The following is an 18,779-nucleotide window of genomic DNA, read 5'->3' on the forward strand; positions in this document are numbered from 1 at the left end:
TATATTCTGTTAGTTCCAGGGGTTTTCTTAAGTTGTACAAACAATAGACTCTTATTAGATATACACAAACGAACAAAACTATGTCTAGACAAACAAAGCAGTAATATCCTGCCCGATATAACAAAGGCAGTTGAGAGTCTTTTCATCTTTAACATGTATCTAGCAGATCTAGAGTTAGAAATAATGAAAATTGCAAAAACAAATACAAACCTTAAACCGATTAACAAATTAAATCATACATTTTTGGTTCATTATCTTTATTTTGTTTAATAACAGGATGAACTGAGAGAGAGAGAGATTTTTTTCACCGATTAATTTATAATAGGAAACAAACATACTTTAATTAGTTTTATGCACATATTAAGATACAGAGACTGCGCTCATCCCTACAATAATTTTGAAACCCCCCAAAAATTATAAAGAATTTTATAACGGCAATCTGTGTCCATCGGAGCGGTGCTGATGATAGCGATCTGTGTTTAATGGAGCGACGATTAAAACAGCCTGGAACAACCCCCCCCCTTCCTTGGAAATTATATTATCACTCGGATGACCCCCTTCCATCTCTTTGCATTTAATATATGTGTTTATTGTTCAGCTTGATCAATATTGACTTAAAGGCCACTTAAAGACAGTGTAAAGGTAGTGTAAAGAGAGCGTAAATGCCACTTAAAGCTGAAGCGCCGCGATTTAAATAGCCAGTTTAGATACCAAAGTAAATGAACTAACGCAGAGTCTAGAATCGGTATATACGCTATGTGTATGGTCATGCCTCAATGCATTTGCTTTCCAAAATAGAGCTGCGTGGTCACGCGAATGCGTATCGAACACTCGAGTATATCGATCCAGTACGATACACACCCGAGTACCGGAATAATATTTTCGAAGAATTGGGTGACCAGGCAAAGACATGGCATCATCAGCTAGTGCACAAGTAAGCAAATCACTTCAATGCACGCAACACTTTTGATAAAATCCATGTTCCTACAGTTATAATAATACGCAGGTGCCACGTTCTGACTCGTGCAGCCATGAAATCAAAACATCTTAGTCCATGAGACGTTTGCAGATTTCAAGCGTTTGTAGAATTCAGATCAGGGAGCAGTAATTATTTCTTCAAAATGAAAGTGGGAAATGAACAAAACAAACGGGCGGATCATATCTCCCCCATAAGGAATCGTTTTAGAGACTTTGAACTCTTTGGGGAAAATTTTACTAAAATACATAACGTAAACAATTTCCATATGACTGAAATCCCACCTCTTTATCACATCCCCCCCCCCACATAAAAAAATTAAAATATGCTGTGGTGCATGTGAATTGAAATTAATTTCAAAATATTCTTACAAAAACAAGAATTTACCTAGCTGAAATAATGGGCCTAAACGGTCATATTTTTGACTGCAATAAAATGGTGTACTGTTTCTACAATAATGACTGGGGGAGGCAAAGAGAGACAGAAATATGATGAGAAATTACTTTTTTATACAATGAGTTTACTGATGCTGAAATCTTTATAGTTTTTGACAATAACAGGCCTAATATCTCTTCAAATAATCATAACAACTTTACATGTAGTTATGTTTATGTGCAATATTTGATGAATGATTGATCCCAAATTTCTAATTATAGATTATAATATCTACCAATTCAAAACTCGAAGCACAAATATAAATACATATATTTCATTGAGACAAACACAATTACAATAATTGGCAAAGGCCCAATATATGCATATACAGAAGTATTGTTTTATTACACACCAGTATGAAAGATATATAAATATCACTCAAAATAAAAAAAATCCTGAAACATTCAATATACAAATCTTTTTTGTAGAGATGCTGTCCTTGTGATAACAGAGGGAAGTGCAAAAGTTGTGCATGCAAGCGGAGACCGTGCAGTAATTGTAACAACACAAACTGCCAGTACAAGTCAACCCAAACTAGGCCTGTGAGCACAGTAAGTACATGTATATATGTAAATTTTAGGAGTGTTGGCCACCAATTGCTGATGTTCACCCTCCCACCACGATGAGGTCCTCCTAGATAGAGAGGGAATAATATTTTGTTGTATTTTGTAGCATCGACACCATCCATATGCGTCAAACAGCAGTCGTAATGTGATCCAGAATGAAGGAGTAAGCCGCAATCAACAGCTTTCTTTGGCGGCTGGCCCTGAAAATATCAATGACCAAGAGCTTAGTGTTTCGTTGATGGTATGAAATGTATTTCACTGATTTTTTTTTCACAAAATGATACACAGAAAACAAATTTTTGATATTTTTTTTTACATCACAGTTTTTAATTTTTTTTTTTATAGAATGCTGTTGACAGTATGCCTGTTGACGAACTGCGGCAAAGAGTGAAAATCATGACAGCTGCCGAACCAGATTTTGTAAGACCTTTTCTAATGAGGCAGATGGAGGATAGTGGAAGGAATGAAAACTCTAATTCAAATGTGCAATGGTGTTCATGTGGGGTATGTCGAAGTTTTGATGATCCCCGCATGAACATCTGTTGTAGGCAATTTCCATGCATCACCTCAAAACCCGAATTCAGAAATTTGTGCTTGAGGCATGATGTATTGGAGGTTGCCAACATTTTGAATTGGAGTTTTCGGACCAACCAAGATCCTAGTTATCAACTGTCCACATTCAGAAACCAGGCCTACAGAAACTTTGTCCTGTGGCAACATGGGCGACTGGGAGCTGGAAGGCGAATACCAGTTCCTGCCTGTGTTTGTGTTGCCGTGAGAAGACGTTTTCCTGAGTCAAGCGGACAATACAGGGGTTACCATTCTGCTAATTCTGATGACTCTGAATAAATATTGAATGAATTCATTTATTCTCACCTGTCTTTTTTCTGCTCTGCATCTTGGCTAAAAGGATTCGTGATCCCGGATTTGTTTCCCCAGAAAGATTCTTGGCAATTGAATCCAAAGACATGGATTTTCTACTCTTTCTGAACTTGGTTTCAGAAACACCATATGTTGCTCTCATGCAAGCAGCCATCAGTTCTGAAAAATTATACCGGTACCTGGTGATAAGTATTTCAAAAATTGAATGTAAATTTGTACAGTATACAGTGTACTTGGATATATAAAGTAAATGAATGTACATGACTCTGCATATGATGTACCTCAAGATACAATGTATAAGTAATTCACATAAACATTGTAGTTATGAAAATCACATGGAGATGACCCATGCCCTATGATTTACAATAGATGAATGTTCTAATGTGAAAGAATTTCTAATGACATGCAATCAAAAATTTAAAAGCTATGAGAAAATCTGACTAATTATGGTGTGTCTAAAATAAATAAATGGTATTTTGATTGACAGCTCTACATAAGTATTTCCATTAAAGTGATTTAACATTTAAACAAATACAGATTCTAATTAAATCATTTTTTTTCGGCTTCACAAATGTTTTACGTTTCTAACCTGGAATATATTTAAAATCTTTTGGTGCTTTCTCCTCATATGCAACCCACTGTTTGGTCCTCCTGGATACCTGGCCTTTAGCATACACTTCTCCATCCTGTCCAACCAATGGCATCCTTCCAAGGTGGTTGTTGTGGTCCATGACAGCCAGCATGTTCCTAATATGATAGGCGTCATAACCATAGGATTTCTGTTTTGGACAGTAATGAAGGAGTGTATGGCTAAAAACGTTTTCCACAGCCCAGGTTTGTCGACAGTTGGTGTAAAATTTCATGCTTCCACACCAATCTCTGTTTGTTACCAACATCCTAGAAAAAGGATTAATACATTTCAGTCAGATCATATAAACACAATGAATTAAATGCATAAACCTTTACAGCATAGAATAAGAAGCAAAGTATTGTAGACTTATCGGTACATGAAAATGGACTGATTCAATATGCACATAAATTTTTTAATTTTGAATGTTGAAAAAAGAAATGAACTAACCGTAGATTCTTGAAAACCACCGTGTCTCTCTGGAGCCAATTGCTGCATTCGGTCTCGTGTTCCTCAGAATGTCGACAACTAGAGTGATTAAATTATAACTAAGTACCCATATCTTTTATCAATGTGTCCAATCTTTTACTACATAAAATGGTGTCAGAAATAAGAATTAATAGTTTGTTGCTTATGAAAGAAGAAGAAACCAATCAGAACGAACCTAAAAGAAAGTAAACCCACACTTAACCCTGAGTTTACTTTTGGGGTTTACTCTGGGTGCACTTGGAGTTTACAAGAGCAGACCCACAGTTAACCCTGAATAAACCCAAAATAAACCCCGAGTGGTCACAGAGAGTTAACCCTGATAAGAAATAGACCCCAGAAAGCAGACGCTATGTGTGTATTTAGAATATACAAGGGCCAAGGGGTGGGGCTTACAGACAGTAAGATAAGTAAGAGATAAGACAGATCTGCTTCACAAATAAGCGGGTAAATTGGACCCCAAAAGCAATACCAGAGTAAACCCAGAGTGGACCAAAAGTAAACCCAGATCGGACACAAATATTTAAAAAGCAAACCCCCATGTAAACCAAAAGTAAACTCCGAAAGTAAACCCGGGGTTTAGTTGAGGTTTACTCTGGGGTTAGGTTGGGTCTGATCGGTACAGTATATGATATAATTATGTAGATAAAAATTCTAAATTATATTTACCGTCCACCTGCCCACACATGTTTATTGTTGATATGGTACAGGATTCCCATCCACCTCTTCAACAGACGCTCGACACTGCCTTTACAAGTACTGCAGCACCACCAAAAATGATTCACAATAGGCCGTATCCATTGCAACAGTCCTCTGCATCCTGGTGTCTTGGCAATATCAGAAAGAGATGTTGTGAGCTTTTTGGCCTTATGCCAAATGTCCAAGCTGTGCTGCAGGTGCTTGTAAGGGTCTGATTCTACAATCAATTTTATTTATAGAAATAGGGAGTACTAAAAATATAATACACAATTGTTAATTCTTATCTCATTTCATTATTGGTCCTAGAATCATGCAATACAGTTTCACATCACCCTCGGGGCTAAAATGAAAATTATAGTGTCATATTGTTTAATAGGGTGTATAAGAGATAGTGAGTAAATGTCAAAACATTTCAAATCATTAAAAAGACTTATGCACGCTATTCAAATATCAAGGAAACTAAATGTTGAGTAGCAGTCATTTTTTGGATTTTATGATTGCATACATACATGTACATTATTTTATGATTTAACATTACTAGTATTTGCTGATGTTCCTAATGTTTCCCTGAATATGTCAATAGAATTTTCAAGAAAATGATGCAATATGACACTGTAGCAACAGCTAGGCATTATAAAGTAACTGTAGTTGCATGTATAATTGAGTAAGACAGATAATGTATTTGCAATTCTGTTCATAAAATCAACCTTTTGTCACACAGATGTATACTTACTCATCAAAGAAATTATGTTTCTGCTAGCATCAGATATGATTTCCCATATAACAAGAGGAGAGGCAGTGAGTAGATGTTGTAGTCCTCTGTCAATGAGAAGCCTTTCCATCTTGGAACTGTGCCTGTCAACTTCCCTGGAATCGCCTACTTCCATGTGTATTATGGCCTTGGTGTTAGAATCCATAAATACTGCAGTTGATCTACTTGCACAAAATCCTGAAAGCATAATAATGGAAACATCTGTTTGGGATTTAAAATTCTATCATTTGGAATTTATTGGGAAATACCTGATCAAAAATTATTAAACACAGTTTCTAAAAAAAGTAAAAATGTACAACAGGCAGATATTAGTTTGGCACTTCATCCTAAGTTGTTGTAAATGTTAGTAATTTATAATTTTAAATATTTACCAGGTGAGTCAAATCGTACATCTACAGCCACACTAAGTGGTAAACCTCCCAACTTCTTGTACACCTCTGAAATGTGCTTATGGAACTTCTCCTCTATTGCAGTCTGTAAAAAGCATGTAAAAAAGGATTTCTTTGTTTTTCTGTTTAGATGTATCATTTTATTCTATTAACTTCAAGATCAATACTAAATTTATTATATCGGTAGATAATATTTACCCTATACTGAAGTTGCATCTTGTAAAATTGGCGGGAAGATCCAACAACAAGGTTTATAAATTTTGCACCTAAGGCAAATTTTTCCCAAGAAGCACCTAAAAAATATTCACAAAGAACTGTAAAAAAAAACCGGTATTATTATCCATAACGTAATCAAGGATACCCTGACAGACACTGTGCATATTCTTTATTCCTTATTGACAAAAGAAGCCATGTGACTCATAGGTACATGCATATTAACAGTAGAATGGCAGAGGATTCAACATGGTATATATATCATATGGGCTAACAGTGTACAATATCATTGATTTATAATATATATGTAAATAAACATGACAGATATCATAAGGAATTAACCATATTCTCTCTCAGCTTCAAAGCTTTTAATAAATATTGACAAAGTTTCTGAATAGATTTGAAGTTATCATGAGTTCACAACTGTATATAATGGCCTGTCTGATTTATGCATCTGCAAATATGGTAATAAACACACCCATTAGGCAATTAGAAATTGTAATGGTAAAAAATGGTTATTAGATCCTATTTCATAATAAGTTTTCTAACACAAATCTCATATGAAATCAATGTCAAAATTTAAAGCACAATCAAGAACATATACATATTAATATTAATTAGCTCCCTACCTGTAAGAAGCACCATGAGTTGGAGTAAAATACTAATGAAGCTTCTGCCTCCATAAAATGGTGTGGAAATCCATTTTCCTGGATGGCCATTCTAAAAATTAATATACATAAGGATGAACATGTACATGTGGTGTCTGAACATAAATAATTAGACATTTATTCATAGAGTAAAAAATTTAATCATCAAAACCTCCAAACCATGAAAAATACGAAGACTATCAAGTCATAAAAAACTTTTAGAAACTTTTGTATACCACAACTATATTTAATTGTGCATTAATTGATACATTTTGTATCAATTCAAACAAAATCAAATAAATGTATGACAATTCAGTTAATGTAATCAACAAATATTAGAATTTTATCAATAAGGAGTATTATGTAATCTTACACAGCAAAGGAATTTGTACTTCACTCCTGCTGGTATCTTTTCTCCTTCAACAACTGTTGACGGGTCTATGGACTCCCCACACTGCTCGCATGTTGTCCTCTTGATGAGACTCAAGAGAGCACCCTCACCGACAACAAATCTCCTCTCTCTCAGAAGAGAGTATTCATCTTCATAGTTTTCTCTAGAAATACATGTATTGATACAGTTTTATATAATCACATGTAACTTATGATATTTTTAGAAAAAAAAACATCTACTATTACACAACTTACTGAATCATGTTATAATGGGTTCATTTATGGTAATTTTAGCATACATTGTAGCAAACTAAATATTATATATGTAAACAAATATCAAGTACATATGAATGCTAAGTCCAGGTTATTATATCTTCTATTTTTGTATATTGATACATAGTTTATACCTTGTCTCATTCCACATTTCATTTCCATCTTCATACTCCTCCTCATGCTCCTCTTCCAATGATTCTTCATCACCAAATATCTCTCTTATCAATTCATTGACTTCATCATCCTCCTAGGGGGAATATACATATAACATAACAGCATCTCCTAATAGCCTGTTGCTCAGAGACTAATTTTCAAAGATCTTATATTGGTTAACTATATTATCAAAATTTGATAAATTTCATTGAGCCAACTAAAAACCTAATTAGGCATTATGGGATTTGTACATGTATTACGATTTATTTTTGTTTGAATAAAGAGGGTATATTCCCTATGAGAGAGGAACAGACACATTCATATATCAGAAGCATCATCACGCACAAAGTAAATCACATGTAAATTTGCCTTTTTGTACTATTAAATTTGTAAATTCGAAAAGATTTCAATACTATAAAAGTAAGATGGAAATATCATGACAGACGAGACCAGGACTAGAACCTGGGACCCTGAATCTACTGGTCATGTGATCTACCAATTGAGCTTTCTAGTGTGTGCAACGGTAGTAGTCTAACCAGAGATATAAATAACATTCATGTTATTTATGTCTCTGGTCTAAATATCACACTCTGCAAAAACGCATCATAATTAAAAAATATATAAATATTCAATTCTGTTATTCACATGCTGTATAAATACATTGTTAAATGGCTTTTGGCACTAACCATCTTCATTTAAATTTAATAATATATACCTCTGAGCTATAATTACATGTATCTTCATCTATCTCCATATTCTCCACAAGTTGGTCTTCCATGTTCAAAAGATGAGAAACCTGCAAAAAATTTATAAATCGGGTATATGATGTCCAGATAAAAGTCATTATAAATATACTGGCATAGGCTAATAACAATTTCTCACCAGTGCATTGTAACACAACTATTACTCATAAAATAACGTGCTGGAGTGAACCTATACAACCTAAATACAAACAAAAACTAACTGTACATGTAACCATGTGGTATAAGATCAGTCTGATCCCCTTCTCCTACATGCGACTATACATGTATAGGTGAAGGACTGATCCAAGGCCAGTATATAGTTTTAAAAAGTATGCTTCGAGATCGTAAAAATAATATAGAATTAGTAAACATAGCTTAATCAAAGCTCACGTTGTAAGTAACAGCATTCATCTAAAATGAAATGCATAGTCAAGACGGCAATGAATGCACTGTGCAAAACATGACAGATATCATATAACTTATAAGCAACATTACAAATTACATGTGAATCGCGTAAATTGAGGTGGGATAACATACATCTTATATATTATTTCAAAAGCAAATAATAAGAAAAGATGTTATTTTATTGATTGCGCATTGGATTTCACGCTAATAATACATAAAACAATTATGTGTAACTTATCTTTTTGCGTTTGGGACTTCAAAGAAATTTCCCTGTTTATAAATTACTTCTCCCCTAATCGAACTTTCGGTTTCAGAATACCGGTCTTGCGCAGTGTTCACTTTATAGCAGTTCGAGCACGGATAATGGCTGCATGACGAGTTAGTTTTTATAAACTAATAAACATGTGGAAATTGTTTAGGAATAGTGTCGGAAACACTTCTTACTTACTTTGTATCGTATTCGGGTGCTGCAACTATACTCGCTATCTTCTGTATCGCCAGGAATCCACTCAATGTACTTTCTTCTATAATTCGTCTATACCTGTGAACGTACGCGACCGTGTTCGAAAGAAAGAGAAATGGCCAGTGTATCTCTTTATATACACTATGTCTGCACGAAATTCATGTTATTTTGTGGATAAGAGTGGTACTTGTTTATTTTTTTTGCTATTCAGTTCGGAATTCCTGTTTCTTTACTTTTGACACGTACTCCCCGAGATGTTTACATCTCGACCACACTCGCCTAAAATCAGTCACGCATAGCGAACCTTTAGAGTAACCCCCGATTTTAGGACTCTAAGCGGTATTGAATGTTCTAACTGGCTATTTAAATCGCGGCGCTTCAGCTTTAAGGTAGCTCGCGGGTTTACCTGCTTGTGAGAAAACTTACCTTGAAAATTTGTCCACGTGATCCATAGGTTTTAGAGTTTTATTTTTAAAATTTATTTAAGATTCGTCTGCGCGGTAATAATGTTATCGTGTTTCAAATACAGTGTCATTAATAAAATCAAGCAACGCCATTTCAATGAAATATATAGTAAAATGCACATTTTAACCGAAAAACGCATTACAAAACTATGCTCCAAATTTTTAAACGATTCAGACGAAATTAATCATACTCAACACAAAAACAGAGGAGATAATTATGAATCAATTCATAAAAAATAATCAGTATGTGTTCTCGGCCAATTTTTGGCAAAAAAACTTTAAAGATTTAAAAGATTTCTCAAAACTTTACATTTTCATTACAGCGTTAGCCCGACGTCATCATTTCCTTACGTCTGAAAACCAAAAAATTGAAATGCATTTATTGACAAGACTAGCTGTTTAACACATTTTAGAACATGTAAATGCTAATTAGACATTATTTTTAATGTTATCAAATGCAATTAATGTAAGGCTGTAAAGATACAGAAAATTGCTATTTTTGTTTTTATGAAACTCTGCGTCAATCAGTGCAAAAATAAAATGCCAGGCAACTACTCACATTATAGCTTAATAATCAAATAAAACAGTTATCTAAAGCCAAAAGAATTTTAAAAAATTTAATCAGTATTACAGATTACGGAAGTTATTATTGTAAAAAAAAAAGCGAAGTTAATGCATACATTCTATTTTAAAACATGCTTTTAAATGGAAGAGTTCCAACGCACACTCATTTTTTATCTTTATAGAACAAAACGTGACAATGTATGTGACATGTTTAAATTTTCAGCACTTGATATTATTAATGTTTGTATAAACAGTCATAAACCGCATTTAAGCTTTTAAAAAAAATCCTTTATACTTCTAAATATCTCATTTGTCATTAAAAAAAATGTATGAGTTTACTATGACGGTCAACTCTTTACGTCGAATCCTATTGTGACGTCAGCAAACCCGCGAGCTACGTTAAAGATGCTTAAAGGTGGCTTAAAGGTGGCTTAAAGAAGTTTGGACATTAAGGACCTATAAGCACTTGCTTAAAGGTGACTTAAAGCCGGCTTAAAGGTCGTATAGCCTTTAAGCTCCTTTAAGTCACCTTTTAGCCACCTTTAAGGACTTGCTTAAAGGTGGTTTTTCGTCCTGTGTATGTTGCATACGTTGCACAAAAGTGCAAATGTATATCATGACGTTTAATATATAAATCACATGATATATTTCTCATATTACTTAAAAAATCCTGTATAGCAGAAATATTAACCCGATGTACTGTAATGTTAGTTAAAACCGAGCATTGATTGTGGATACAAAAACATTTATTAACAAATATTTGGTACTTTCTTCCTTAGCAAGATACTTACAGTGTACCAACACTAAGGTATGCAAAATCGTATGATTACTTTAATCTGTTATTGTAAATAAAGTATGCACTGAGTTGTTGATTGATAACGCTTTCTAGAGGTTTCTATCATGTTTTTGTTTGTGTTAGTGGTTTTCCATAAGGTTCCGAAGTATTGAAAAATATATGCCATATCATTTCTTTCTAAAAAAAAAAACGGATATGCAGATTGTGTGTTTGCTTTTCCTGGCATGATTTATACATTCAGTCTATAATTGATAGCCTTTAGGATAGTATAAAATTCATACACATGTACTAATATCAGTCAAAGAACGGTTGACTTATGAGCTTCAATGTTTCAAACATGGAAAAATAATGAAAATTGCAATAATAACTACATTAACATATTTCTGTTGTACTCAAATTATGTTGCCTTAAATGCATGTTTAGTCCACAGCGGAGTTGAATTGAAATATGAGAACATAAATAGCAAAGAAATATGGAATTTCTAATCTCCTAATTTTTAATATATACATCAACTCATCATCATATTCTAAAAATACCTGTTATTCTGTCAATTGAACGCTTTTTAAAGTGATGAATGACATAACTTTACCATTTATTCACATTTGTTTAACCTTTTAATCTCCTTTTATTTGACTAATATGCAGAGCGTCATTTTAGTTCTGCGATTCTTTGCTTTTTCTTCAGTTAGTTTTATAAGTATATATAAAATATGATAATCAAAATGTATCTTAAGCTGCATAAAAAAATTATCATATAATCCATCAAATTATATATGCGCTATTTTCGCTATTTTCATGCAGAAATCACATGCAATGAGTTATTATTTCATGACAACATACACTGTACTTCATGCAACGATCCTTGTCAATGCCTTGTTAATTTATGTTAAATTCTTAGATTAATTTTTTAATGTGTTTAAGTATCAAATTGAATATACTTTAGCATTAAATTCACTGATGATACATCCGTTGTCTATACAAACAAATCCTATTTTACATGTATATCGATGTCTTTACAATGTTATGGAATGAATTTAAGATTTTGAAATGATAAAAAGACTTCTGGAGCAGATTCAGACTTGTTCACAAGGTGAGAACTGTTTGTATCATTGGGTCATCAATGAGAAAGAAACGATATTTTTACACATACATGTAAAAGTTTATTCAAATTTTTCATATCATGTTAATGTGAGTAGAATTTCCTTGAAAGATTTAAATTTGAAAATCAAAAATTATCAATTTTAATCATAAAAAAGCAAAAATACCTTCAAGTTAGATTATACATACTGTAGATCGAACAACAACTGGAAGTTAAAACTGTTTTCCTTTATAGATTTATGAAATGATTTGTTAATTGTGTCTGTTAATGTCTTCTTTTTAGGGTATTGGGTCCACTGCAGTGAAACAGAGAAAATGATTATCAATTGCCTTGGTATTAATTATTCACCCTCCTTGTCAACCAAGTTTTTTTTTCAAACAAATATAACAGATGTTGTGAAAGGAAATGACCTTTTTCAATACTTAGTTTTATGTTCTAATACTTAGTCAGGACTTGTTTCCTAAAAGTTATTTGTAAATTGCTAAACAAAATCTAGGTGTAAAATGTGTTACAAATTAAAAATAACACCTAAACACTATAAAATAAGTTGTGCTAAAACATCTGTGTTCAAGTTACAAAGATACAAAGATAAATAAGAAACCTTTTCATAAAATTTGATCTTAGACAAGAGTAATTTCAAACAGCATATATGTTCATGTACATAAAATACAAGTGATATTACAAAAAGTAAAAGCAACTTTCATAATGAAAATAAAACATTTGATTTATTTTGAAAAATCATAACGAATATTGAATGATAATTTGTTAGATACAATGTACATGTATTAAATTCTACACTGTATACGTGTCATGAATTTTGTCCTTGTTCTGAGAGGAAACACTTAAGAAATGACCGCAGCTACCTTTGCGTTAACTTTTCTTGGTTGGTGATATTAAAATAAAAATGTAAAATATTCTTACGTTTTGATATCATGTACAACAGTATTAGCAATTTTATTATCTTCCGTTTTAGAGTTTCCATTGTATTTATTGTCTGTGTTAACGGTTTAAATAAACATTTAAAAAGAGGGTATCAGTCAGTTGAGGAACTTGAAATGAACCGATTATTTAGGAAGTATCAATTTGCAATGAATGTGCTCAAAAGTGGGCGTGTAGAGGTAATTAGTTTTATCAGGAAAACCTTTAAAAATTATTTCCGTGGTGATTTCATATCAAACGGAAGTTTGTGAAGCTTTCAATAATCAAAAAATGTCACCAGGTAGAAAAATTTCCTTTCCTTAGGAAAATGAACACTAGAGTTTTTTTTTTCTTTTGTTTTGTTTTTTTTAAGAAAAAAGATGTTTATTCATTTTTATCATTATGTAATATATGGAATGGGGAGAAATGAAAATAAAATCATTTTTTAAAAACCTGTTTTATTGTTTTATATTGTTGGCGAATTGAGTGTACATTTATTTCAAGAATGGATTATAACAATTAACCTTAAGCTGATTACTTACAGGTTACGGTAAAAATGAAAGAATCAATTAACAACGCGTATTTTTAGATAGCCATGTCATTACTTTTAATTGTTGTATTTAAACAATATCTCGACTAGGTACTTATTTTCGTGCCATAAACACGTAAATACCCTTTATCTGTTATCAAGATATTACAAATCTCTATCAATAATTGATATTTTAACTTCTCAGCTGATTACGATTAATTGTTTGACCTGACAGATAGTATAATGCATTGAAATAATAATTAAAGTTTTTAGTTATAAGGCACCGGACAGATTGCTAATGTTGTCCTCTCAGACCTATATGTTGCCTCGTCAGATCTTTATGTTTTCTTGTTAGATCTTATGCAAGTATTAAGTTTGATCTATTATCAGAGGTCATTCCATCAAACTCTGTGCAACGTCATCAGATATATTTACAAATTTCATGACCCTGAACGTTATGTTACATTTGTTCAAATTTAATTTATAATTTTAGAAGATCAGAAAATGACATTTTTTGTAATGCTAGTCTCACGATTTGAAGGAGTCAGACAACAACATACCATTCATTTAAATTACTGGATTAATGCATATTATGTCGCCACTCTGAGAGCAATATACGCTATAAAGTAATAGTTGTCAATTTACATGCCTCCCACTTGGTAAATAAATAAATAAATGAAACATATGTTGCATACGTTGCACAAAAGTGCAAATGTATATCATGACGTTTAATATATAAATCACATGATATATTTCTCATATTACTTAAAAAATCCTGTATAGCAGATATATTAACCCGATGTACTGTAATGTTAGTTAAAACCGAGCATTGATTGTGGATACAAAACAGTTATTAACAAATATTTGGTACTTTCTTCCTCAGCAAGATACTTACAGTGTACCAACACTAAGGTATGCAAAATCGTATGATTACTTTAATCTGTTATTGTAAATAAAGTATGCACTGAGTTGTTGATTGATAACGCTTTCTAGGGGTTTCTATCATGTTTTTGTTTGTGTTAGTGGTTTTCCATAAGCTTTCGAAGTATTGGAAAATATATGCCATATCATTTCTTTCTAAAAAAAAACGGATATGCAGATTGTGTGTTTGCTTCTCCTGGCATGATTTATACATTCAGTCTATAATTGATAGCCTTTAGGATAGTATAAAATTCATACACATGTACTAATATCAGTCAAAGAACGGTTGACTTATGAGCTTCAATGTTTCAAACATGGAAAAATAATGAAAATTGCAATAATAACTACATTAACATATTTCTGTTATACTCAAGTTATGTTGCCTTAAATGCATGTTTAGTCCACAGCGGAGTTGAATTGAAATATGGGAACATAAATAGAAAAGAAATATGGAATATCTAATCTTCTAAATTTTAATATATGCATCAACTCATCATCATATTCTAAAAATACCTGTTATTCTTTCAATTGAACGCTTTTTAAAGTGATGAATGACATAACTTTACCATTTATTCCCATTTTTTTTAAACTTTTTAATCTCCTTTTATTTGACTAATTTGCAGAGCGTCAATTTGGTTCTGCGATTCTTTGCTTTTTCTTCAGTTAGTTTTATAAGTATATATAAAATATGATAATCAAAATGTATCTTAAGCTGCATAAAAAATTATCATATAATCCATCAAATTATATATGCGCTATTTTCGCTATTTTCATGCAGAAATCACATGCAATGAGTTATTATTTCATGACAACATACACTGTACTTCATGCAACGATCCTTGTCAATGCCTTGTTAATTTATGTTAAATTCTTAGATTAATTTTTTAATGTGTTTAAGTATCAAATTGAATATACTTCAGCATTAAATTCACTGATGATACATCCGTTGTCTATGCAAACAAATCCTATTTTACATGTATATCGATGTCTTTACAATGTTATGGAATGAATTTAAGATTTTGAAATGATAAAAAGACTTCTGGAGCAGATTCAGACTTGTTCACAAGGTGAGAACTGTTTGTATCATTGGGTCATCAATGAGAAAGAAACGATATTTTTACACATACATGTAAAAGTTTATTCAAATTTTTCATATCATGTTAATGTGAGTAGAATTTCCTTGAAAGATTTAAATTTGAAAATCAAAAATTAGTCATTTTAATTGTAAAGAAGCAAAAATACCTTCAAGTTAGATTATACATACAAGATTGCTAATGTTGTCCTCTCAGACCTATATGTTGCCTCGTCAGATCTTTATGTTTTCTTGTTAGATCTTATGCAAGTATTAAGTTTGATCTATTATCAGAGGTCATTCCATCAAACTCTGTGCAACGTCATCAGATATATTCACAAATTTTCATGACCCTGAACGTTATGATTTTTTTTTACATTCAGGAACACGTACACTTAATTCCACTGTTATTTACAGTTATTTAGGTCCAAACGAAAACAAAAACTGACAGTTGTTATAAACCTAAGAATTTGAAGCCCTTCAAATACTTGATGTTCTGTCTTCTATATTTTTGCATATCTGCAACAAGGTAATATCGTCTACCTCGTCCGTCAAAAAATCAAGACAGCTCATATCCGTCTTACCTAGCTGTGGTCAAATCTAAACTGATCTTCTGAAAATGTGTAATAAATGTGTAACCCAAATACACGTATAGACCCGGTAATGAACCTGTTTTTCGATTTAAGAAGAAATAAAATTTACATGACACTTCTGATCAGTTAGATGTGTCAGATGCTTATTTTCATTTAATCGTGTCACAAATCATTTAGAGAACTCGACAGTTTTTCTTTGTTTGATACAAATTTGAGAGTAGACCAGTGCTACGCACTCGTCCACCCCCAAATTTGTATGAACCATAGAGAACCTGTCTCGTTCTCTAAACAATACCTATTGAATAGTTTTTTTCCTGTAAGATTGAGGGGTATGACTTTTCGATTGCCCATTTTATCAGTCATTTTAGCTAAAATTATTTGAAAATGCACTGCATTCAAAATATTTTACTGTAACATTGTAAATCGAATGTTTACATCAAACCTTTTCGTATATCTGCTATAATATGAACGAAAATACACAATATTTATCAAATTAGAATCAGTCATTATAAATCAGCTATGCGTTTAAAAATCTGAAGTAGACGAGAATTAGGAGATACATGTAAATGACCCTTCCCTTCCTCCTTCAAAGATTAAAAAAAAAGGACAACAAACGAACATTACAAAAAACAAAAGAGCAAAAAGTATACCTTTAGGTGAAAAGCAACCAGTGGCAATATCACAGAACTCTTTACTACAATTGCACAGTCCCTGACAATCTGTTCCGTAGTTCGGATGGCGACATTGCTCCGTACAATCGCTACCCACATACCCCGGAGAACAATCTGCAATTAATAAATAAATAAGGAATTGTCTGCAGTGTGTTACATTCACGAGTATCATATATGAATGCGTAATGCGTTTATATATATATATATATATATATATATATATATATATATATATATATATATATATATATATATATATATATATATATATATATATATATATATATTCTTTAACTTTAAGAAAGATTAAACATTAATAAGGATAAATGATGATAAACATTTACAAAATCTTTCTCTCTTATTTCGCTTTTCTTGCAATTTGGTTCGGTTTCAATTAGTGATTTATTTCTAATAATGAATCAAAGACGAAACTCTTTATACTCTTTTACCTTTGCAATTTTGGTGCATTTCGTCCCAAAGTTTGCAGCAATCAACCCTTTTGGAAAAGAAAACAAAAATATTTTATTAACAATGACATGAACGATACATGATTTTTGGCAGCCAAAAATATGATGCATTAGAATAGTTTTATAATAATGTACAGAAAGCACCATCTTACCACTTGAAGCTGGTATTCACAAAGAGAAGTAAAAACAGCAGACTGTTGATGTAGCCCATATTAATGAATACGAAATAACTTGTTAGGATGAATACATAACGTTGTTACTGTAAGAGGCAAAAGACAACAGGAATTAAAAATATTAATTTCCTCATATTTATAACACGATACGAAGTAACATACATTTTATGTTAAAAATATAAATCTTGGTCTCTTTGCAATTTTGGAGCACAGTTAATTCGTGATTTCCTTTTTAACCTTTACACGTCCTTCTTTTTGCATGTCCTTTAAAAACATACGGTATTTGTGGGTTCTTTTTGTAATCAGATTTTGATTTTTTATAGTATGCGTACATATTAATAGCATTTCTATGTCAGGGTTTTTCTAGTCATAGTTTTACGCTAGCATGCATATTTAAATCTATAGCTTATATTCTCATTTTTTGGCTTTGTATTTGCTTGGTCTTGGTGTAAGCACTAGACCAACGGAACCCATCCCTCTAAAGCCTTAGTCAATCGCACTGCCCAGTTGGCAATTTGTGCAAGACAGAACTGTTTCATTCGATGCGGAACATCGCATCTAAATACAATGTCTTTCACTGCACGGAACACTACAATGTCTTTGAAATATATATGAAATGCAAGTATACTGATTAACGATCATTCTGAAACATGCAGCAATACATATGACATGTGGTAATAACGAATAGTGTTCAAATCAAAAGTCCAAAGGAAAAAAACAAAACAGGAGCAGAACAAACACAGACCTCTAAAAACTTAAAGGTAGGAACAGGTGCCATGGAGGAGTGAGCATTTTCTGCCGACCGGTCACACCCACCTTGTGGTCTTTGTCGTTTTCGAGAAAACGGAAAAACCTATAGACAATTGGGTGATTAATTTTGGTCTAGCAATAAGTATGAAAAACGTCAGTCAGAATGCGACCCGGTGGCAGATTGTATTTGCTGACAATGTTCATCAAAAAGATACATATTACATATATATTAAACAACAATTGGCATGTCTGTCGGATTCATAGATAATACCTTGTCCAATTTAACGAAATTGGTGAAATGTTTAAATTAGAGGAAGTTTACAATATAAGGCTTTTCATTTTACAATTTCTGGGAATGAATACTAGACCATCGGAACCCCCATTCCTTTGAGTGATAATCTCAATTAATTTTTAGAATTGTAATTTGATTCAATGCATGACTATCGTAATATACTTGTTGCTCTTTGGTAAAAAAAAATTGCTCAATATCATTGGTCTGTTGGTCTGGATATAAATTCATCGAATGAAATTTAAATTCAGTTCGAATTTGAAGTTTGATCCAAAATACAACTACATTTACCTTGCTATTACGTCATTAGTCAGTAATCAGTACGTATCACCATCGGACGAAAACAAACAGAGA

The 18,779-nt window shown here is 32.3% G+C and overlaps 1 protein-coding gene and 1 pseudogene across 3 annotated transcripts; both read right to left on the bottom strand.

Annotated features, from left to right (window-relative positions):
• LOC128183957 (uncharacterized) overlaps positions 1-18,755 on the bottom strand; it is a 442,412-nt pseudogene extending 423,657 nt beyond the window's left edge.
• On the bottom strand, positions 1,665-9,502 carry LOC128183950 (uncharacterized). Of its 3 annotated transcripts, XM_052853195.1 has the most exons (13): positions 9,106-9,502; positions 8,225-8,305; positions 7,491-7,603; positions 7,067-7,247; positions 6,676-6,766; positions 6,032-6,126; positions 5,816-5,918; positions 5,406-5,645; positions 4,643-4,889; positions 3,938-4,015; positions 3,449-3,756; positions 2,854-3,018; positions 1,665-2,177 (listed from the first exon to the last, which is right to left on the bottom strand). In XM_052853195.1, exons 2-13 carry the CDS (start codon positions 8,285-8,287, stop codon positions 2,152-2,154), a joined length of 1,710 nt encoding a protein of 569 aa, XP_052709155.1. In that variant the 5' UTR covers positions 8,288-8,305; positions 9,106-9,502; the 3' UTR covers positions 1,665-2,151. The 3 variants fall into 3 exon arrangements, with proteins under 3 accessions (XP_052709155.1, XP_052709154.1, XP_052709156.1); XM_052853194.1 differs by lacking the exon at positions 9,106-9,502 and having other exon boundaries at positions 8,225-9,097; XM_052853196.1 differs by lacking the exons at positions 5,816-5,918; positions 6,032-6,126; positions 9,106-9,502 and having other exon boundaries at positions 5,406-5,571; positions 7,086-7,247; positions 8,225-9,097.
• Positions 18,756-18,779: the final 24 nt, after the last annotated feature.

Source organism: Crassostrea angulata, chromosome 5 (assembly GCF_025612915.1).
Source record: "Crassostrea angulata isolate pt1a10 chromosome 5, ASM2561291v2, whole genome shotgun sequence".
Lineage (NCBI taxonomy): Eukaryota > Metazoa > Mollusca > Bivalvia > Ostreida > Ostreidae > Magallana > Magallana angulata.